At 38.9% G+C, this 7,645-nt stretch overlaps 1 protein-coding gene across 1 annotated transcript in view; it reads left to right on the top strand.

Moving 5' to 3' along the window:
• Positions 1-6,741, top strand: part of LOC116550237 (hyaluronidase-4) — a 27,733-nt gene extending 20,992 nt beyond the window's left edge. The window contains exons 4-5 of the mRNA XM_032276105.1: positions 3,916-4,005; positions 5,962-6,741. Of these exons, the coding sequence (XP_032131996.1) occupies positions 3,916-4,005; positions 5,962-6,363 (492 nt within the window). The 3' untranslated portion in view covers positions 6,364-6,741. The remainder of the gene's footprint in view (positions 1-3,915; positions 4,006-5,961) is intronic.
• Positions 6,742-7,645: the final 904 nt, after the last annotated feature.

The raw sequence follows: 7,645 nt of genomic DNA, 5'->3' as shown, positions 1-7,645 counted from the left end.
TTTTGAGACAGAGTTTCGCTCTTGTTACCCAGGCTGGAGTGCAATGGTGCGATCTCGGCTCACCACAACCTCTGCCTCCTGGGTTCAAGCAATTCTCCTGCCTCAGCCTCCTGAGTAGCTGGGATTACAGGCACGCGCCACCATGCCCAGCTAATTTTTTGTAGTTTTAGTAGAGACGGGGTTTCACCATGTTGACCAGGATGGTCTCGATCTCTTGACCTCGTGATCCACCCGCCTCGGCCTCCCAAAGTGCTGGGATTACAGGCTTGAGCCACCGCGCCTGGCCTACAAAATAATCTTGACTCTGGAATTGAGTAGAAATTTAAATACTAGCTTTTTAAATAAAATGTCTTTTCTATATTTGACTAAACCGATTCTTTAGTGATAATAAATTGACTTTTGGAAGAAACAATAAACTATGAGGTAGAAAATGTTCATATTAAAGATGAATTTAGACTACCAGAACATTCTGCATATTCTGTGAACCTGGGATAAGCTTCTTTTTCTGGTAGCTGTAGCCCTGGAAATGCTCTCTTTCCTCTCTGGAAAAAGGAGCAACAATTTGGGTTTCACCTCATTCTGCGCACTCTTTGTCTGAGTGACAAGCTATTTCCAAGTATTTTAAACTATAAGGGTATCCATCATTGTACCCTATGGACTTTAAAAATTGGCCTATAATTTTTTTTATATTTATTTATTTTTTAGATGGAGTTTCCCTCTGTCACCCAGGCTGGAGTGCAGTGGCGCGATGTCAGCTCACTGCAACCCTCATCTCCTGGGTTCAAGCAGTTTTCCTGCCTCAGCTTTCCGAGTAGCTGGGATTACATGCATGCGCTGCCATGCGGGGCTAAGTTTTGTATTTTTAGTAGAGATGGGGTTTCACCTTGTTGGCCAGGTTGATCTCGAACTCCTGGCCTCAAGTAATCTACCCGCCTCTGCCTCTCAAAGTGCTGGAATTGTAGGTGTGAGCCACTGTGCCCTGCCCTGCCCATAAATTATTAAAAACCTGATATTCATTCGTACCAAACTCTAAGTGACCATTAATGGCTTCCATTTCTGATTTTCCCAATAATGTCTGAATTTTAGAATGCACACACACATACAGTTAAGATTACAAAAAAGATTCACTGGTAAGTAGCAAATCTCTTAACCTCCGTGGACTTAGTGTCTTAGTGTCTTCGTGTACAAAATGGGACAATATTATCTGTCCTACTCACCTAGCAGAAGTATTATGAAAATCACGAGAAAACACATATGAAAATGTGAAGCTCTACAGGAACCTATGGGGTATGGCTATTACTTTTTTTAACAGCCATCAATGCCTTAAACTTAAACATGGGATTTTTAAGAATGGAATCTCAGGCAGTAGCTATAGCTTGGGGAATATAAAGGCGGTCAAACCTCATTTCACACAGAAGATTGCCTATATTATTTACATATGCATGCAACTTAGATATAACCTGATGATCTGTTTTTAAAACATTTATTATTTATTATTAGTTTTTCATTTTTATACATTTAGGGAGTACAAGCGCAGTTTTGTTACATGGAAATATTGAGTAGTGGTGAAGTCTGGGCATCTAGTGTACCCAATCACCCGAAGAGTGTACATTTTACCCAACAGAGCATTACTTATCCCTCAGCCCTCTCCCACCCATGCACCTTTTGGGGTCTCCAATGTCTATTATTGCACTCCGTATGTCTGTAGTTACCCATCGTTTAGCTCCTACTTCTCAGTAAACACATGTGATATTTGACTTTCTGTTTCTGAGTGATTTCACTTAAGAGCCTCCTGTTCCGTCTGTGAGCTGTGCTTTTAAAAATTAACTAAAGGAGTTTCCTTGCCTATAGATTTAAAGATGTTTATGTCTGTCATTAATTCATGCTGTCTCTGGTTAAGGCACAAAGGCAGCTCATTAGTAATGCTCCAGCTCCCCACAGTGGGCACCTTGCTTACATGCACTCTGGTAAATGTCAGGGACTGACTCAAGTGTGGAGTGAATCCCTTGAGTATGCTATCCTCTGCTAATGAAACCCTGATTCAGGTCCAAGGATCATGTGTAGATGCAAAGCACCCTGTGCCACACTGGGACCTGGGAGGCTCATTTTCAGTACATCTACTTTGTTCCTTTCTTTCTCCTTAATGTGACATCACCCTCATGCCCAAGCTTTCAGCTGGTCCCAATCTGTTCCCAGAGGCACTTTATCTGTAACTTCCCTTGCTGGGTAGTGCCCTTGCTTTTCTGATCCCCAAAACATAGCTGCTTTGTGGTTCATTCAGTACTCTGCTCTCTGTGGGGTGACAGTGAACTAATTTGGTGAGAAACTAATTTGAAAACTAATTTGGAAGAAACTGACAGCAACCTCAGAAGGTGTTTGTGGCTTTTACCACAAATATCTGCCACTTACATACTTACTATAGATCAATAACCTATAGATATAAAATGTAAATGTTATGACCTTATCCTCCTTTGATGACAATGGAGAGCTTGGGGATTTCTGCCCTGATCACACCATGTGACTACCATGACACTGTTTCCAGAGAAGTTTCAAAGTGAGGGGAGTGAGGAATTCTGCTCCCTTATGTCTTTGTCCAAAGAGGGGGCGGACACGGACTCAGCAGAGTCTGCAGCCTGGGTACTGCGAGGCGGCTCCTCCTCTGGGCCCTGTTCATCGTACCATTGACAATTTTCAAAATCCTTTAATTGATACTATCTCACTTGAGCCTCTCAAAACCTCCTCTACTTCCTGTCATGTCAGCTATGACTTGTTCAGCAGATATTATAATCATAAGGAATGAAAATGGATGTTAATCTGAAAGGGAAATTAGTTTAAACCAAAATCTCTTTCCTTTTTGAAAGTCACAAGACAACTGCCCAGAAACAAACAAAAAAAACTTTAAAACCTTTGAGTGTTAGACAATCAAAGTGTCAGATAAAGAGATTTATCTCTCAAGTATTAATATTAAGTGTCCAATGGCAAAATAGCATTTACAGTTCGGTTTTTATTTTCCACCAACTCACCTAATTACATTTTCTAGCATTTAATCAAGAAATTCATCCTTGGAGTAAAAGGTGAATGCTTAGTATCTTAAAGAGTGGGGAAATGTATTATAATTTAATGAAGTGGGAAACCAACTACATACATTCAAATCTTAGTCATAAAATGGCCTAGATCCAAGTTAATCTTTAAACACTAAAAAAAAAAAAACCCTTTAATATTACAAAATCAAAATTCCCTCGGCTAAAACCCTACCTTTGTCTGTCTTAACCATACTGCAGAAAATTCCAGTAACTTTATCATGATTGGATGAGTCATAAATAAAGCCCATTTGGTCAGATACTTGGAAATTAAACACAGATAATTTCAGGGGCAAGTATAAAAGCTGGACCAAATCAGAGCCTGCAAGCCCTTAACGTTGCTTCTTTGCCTGGCCTTGGAGTTGAAATGATATAAACCCATCCAAGTCACTGTGGGGGTGAAATGTCACTGGGGCATGTTGCAAAATGGAAAAGGAAACTGGTTAAGAGGATTCCATTTGGAAAAGGAAAACTTTTGGATTCTGTTTTCAGGGCACATACACGTGACCTGGTATGTGGGTATGTGTGCCAATCTATTTCAATTAAATAATTTCTGACAACCATGTACAGGCTCATTGTCTTCAAAATAATATCCTGCATGGCAAAATGTTTTTCTTGAAAAATACTTTCATGTTTTTGCTTATGATTACAGAGTGTGATTTTTGAGCATTGGTTTATTCAGCATTTGAGTCATTCTAAGAAAGCAGAAAATAGTCTCTATAGAGTATATGAGCTCAGTACCAGCCCTGTTATACTGAACTCAGACTCTAATCCTAATCCCTGGTGGGCTGTTTTACGTTCAAATTAATAATGAACTCTACTCTCTTCAATCTAGCAAGATCTAGTCAGCACCATAGGAGAAAGTGCTGCCTTGGGAGCTGCAGGCTTTGTTATCTGGGGAGACATGAATTTAACTTCATCCAAGGTAAGTCAGTATCTTGAAGGTATATTAAATTTTTGTTGTTGTTGTTGTACTTTAGGTTCTGGGGAACATGTGCAGATCATGCAGGATTGTTGCATAGGTACACACATGGTAAGGTGGTTTATTTCTCTGTTTTCTTGGAGAGCTTACTGTATCTAATAAAGCTCTCATGACTCCCATAGCAAACCAGCTTTAGAATAAATATTCCAAATCAGTGCCTGATACATAGAAAAGGCTAAACAATATTGTTAACTTTTATAAAGATAGTAATCATAACACTGACATTTGATGAATATTTATGATGTGCTAAGGTTGTACTAAGAGATATTTTGAATTGGATTTGCTGACATACTGGTCATATGAGGTAGTGACTGTCATCCTCATTTACAGATGGCGAAACTAGAGAGGAAACCTAACTAGGTTAACAGCTATTTAAGATAGTGGTAGAGCTGGCGTTAGCCACAGTTTGATGATGGACCCTTTGCATTTAACAACTATAGAAAATGTGTTATATACTATTCTAAGAGGTAGAAACAGGTGGTAACTTTTTAATTCTCCACATTGAAGTTATTTTTTGTCTATAGAGAAATCAGCTGAAAATTAACAGCATTTATAATAAGATTTATGGCTGAGCGCAGTGGCTCACACCTGTAATCCGCGCACTTTGGGAGGTGGGATCACTTGAGGCCTGGAGTTCGAGACCAACCTTACTTGGTGAAAGCCAATCTCTACCAAAAATATAAAAATTAGCCAGGTGTGGTGGCACAGGCCTATAATCCCAGCTATTCAGGAAGCTGAGGCAGGAGAATGGCTTGAAGCTGGGAGGCAGAGATTGCAGTGAGCTGAGATGGTGCTGTTGCACTTCAGCCTGTTTGACAGAGTGAGACTCTGTCAAAAAAAAAAAAAGACATATATTCTTATTTCTTACTCCAGGAAAGATTCCTAGTCTTCCCCAATCCCCATTAATCATAATCTGTTCCATATTTCCAGATGCTGTTTGTTTATATTTCTATAGTGTAACACATTTTACCTTGAATACACTCAACACTTGTTAAATTGAAGTTTTTACGAGTCCATGACAACATGATATTATCCTTAGAATTTCACAGGCTCAATTTGTTGCTACTGAGATAGTGTTCATGAAACTGTTTATGCCTATGCCCATGTATGAGAAATAGTTAGAAACTGAGAGAATTAATTCCTGACTTTCCAGGTGTGATATTTTCACCCCAGGCCCTAGGCGGCTCATCAGAAGAACTTCATCAGCTCTAGAATAAATATTCCGAATCAGTGCCTGATACATAGAAAAGGAAGGTGGGTGCACAACCCAGGTGGCCTCTGTTTAGAAAACATAATAGGAACCACATACACAAAAGTTACCTAGTCAGCCATGCAGGCTTTCCTGTGTTTGAATTATATTAGAAGTATAGGACCCAGGGCAGTTGATGGAAATTAACCGGAAAATCCAGAAGGCTATAATACGTGGTAGAATGGTGGAATATGAAGATTTGACAGTAAATGATGGACTATGATTCAGGTTCTAACACAACCATGGAAGGCCCCACATACCTGAATGGTAGCCTGAGGGCAGCAGTTCAGCAAGATTCCTAATTTGGGTTTGTTCCTTTTTCTTTTATACCCATTAACTTGGGAGTAAGAAGGAAGGAAAAAGAATGTAAGCTGGAGAAAGGCAAGGTCTCATGTGCTGATTCTGGGGGCCATTTGCAAGTTCAGATGCTTAGCCTGACTCTAACATAGTCTCTATCTCCTGCCCCTCAGACCTCTCCCTTTTCTGTTTTGGGGCCCTTGTTATAGTGCCCAGGAGCCTACAAGTTCAACAACTGGAACCAAGGCATTAAGTTTTAATCAAGACCATAGAACTACCTTGTGGGTCTAGAAGCTCTAATTCTATCAGTACCAGGGAGAAACACTCAAATTGATTTCTTTCTACATTTCTAGGCCAATTGTACAAAGGTGAAGCAGTTTGTGAGTTCTGATTTAGGGAGCTACATAGTCAATGTGACTGGAGCTGCTGAGGTATGCAGTCTTCACCTCTGCAGGAACAATGGGAGGTGCATAAGGAAGATGTGGAACGCACCCAGTTACCTTCACTTGAACCCTGCAAGTTACCACATAGAGGCCTCTGAGGACGGGGAATTTACTGTGAAAGGAAAAGCATCTGATACAGACCTGGCAGTGATGGCGGATAAGTTTTCCTGTCATTGTTATCAGGGATATGAAGGAGCTGATTGCAGAGAAATGAAGATGGCTGATGGCTGCTCTGGGGTTTCCCCTTCTCCTGGCTCACTAATAACACTGTGTCTGCTGCTTTTCGCAAGTTATCAAAGCATTCAGTTGTGAGATAATTGAGTTTAAAGGGAATTATGTGGCCTTTAGCCAAGTCATTTAAAGAAAGATGTAACTTATGACAATTTTTTTCTCCTATGAATTCTATTGAGGGATATTATAAGTAGACATTATGTATGTCACAACGTAAACAGAAGCATATTATTTTATTTGCCTCCAATTTGGCTAGGAAACCAGATCTGGAGTAAAGTCAATGTACACTTCCTCCTTATTGGAATATTTAAGTTACATTTAAATTAAAGTTAGTATAATTTAGTTTTTACATGAATGAACATACATAAAAGTATACATTAAATTATTGATCTCAAAGACTCTTTCTTCAAGTTGGCAATTTATTTAAGGACGTATCATCTGATTTAACAGAAGGAGTTCGAGACCAGCCTGGACAAGAAAACAAGACTGTGCCTTTACTAAAATAAAAAAATGTTAGCTGGTACAATGATGTGCCCCTGTAGACCTAGCTACTCAGGAGGCTAAGGTGTGAAGACTGCTTGAGCCCAGGAGATTGAGGCTGCTGTGAGGCTGGGTAACAGAATAAGACAGTTTCAGAATTTTTTTTTAACTGTATAAATATTATTCACTGCTGAGCTAAGCAGTGTACTCTGATATTTCCTCTCTCATTCAAGAACAAAATTTACTGATACTCAAAAGTAAATTACAACTCCCTTTGCAAGGAAAAGGAGACAGCAATTGTGTTTTTTTGTTGTTTTTGTTGAGAATACTGTTTTCTGTCTAATTGCCTTCCTTGGTAAATAATCTTTTTCTATTTCGTTTTAAAGTGTTATGTCTATTTTTGGAGTTCTATAGTTTTGGTTCAGTGTCTAAGTGGACGTTTTTTCCTTCTTATCCTGCTTGGCACATAGAGCATTCTCACAGGCAGATCAATGACTTTCATAAATTCCGAAAATTTCTTGGCCACCATCTCATCAAACATTATCTCTTCCTAATTCTCTTTTAATCTCTCTTTCATAATTCCTTATCTTTCTAGGTTGCAGCGAGGGCATTTTTTTTCAGACTTCTTTTTCACTTTATAATGATCTTTTTGGCCATATCTAATCTAATCTTCTGTGTGACTCACATTAAGTTTTAATTTCAATAACTGTGTTTTCATTTTAAAAGTCAGTGTTTTCAAATCTGTTTCTTACTTGATAGGTTCCTGTGATTAATCTTTTAATACATTTTACTTAGATATTTAATATTCTGTATTTCTTAAATATTAGAAAATACTGTATCTGAGTCTTCTTTTCATTTTTTTTTCTGCTGGACTCAGTCATGG

Source organism: Sapajus apella, unplaced genomic scaffold, assembly GCF_009761245.1.
Source record: "Sapajus apella isolate SASKATOON/1434 unplaced genomic scaffold, GSC_monkey_1.0 scaffold7, whole genome shotgun sequence".
Classification (NCBI taxonomy): domain Eukaryota; kingdom Metazoa; phylum Chordata; class Mammalia; order Primates; family Cebidae; genus Sapajus; species Sapajus apella.
The sequence above is the reverse complement of the archived record's forward strand: the minus strand, read 5'-3'. Positions and strand labels throughout refer to the sequence as shown.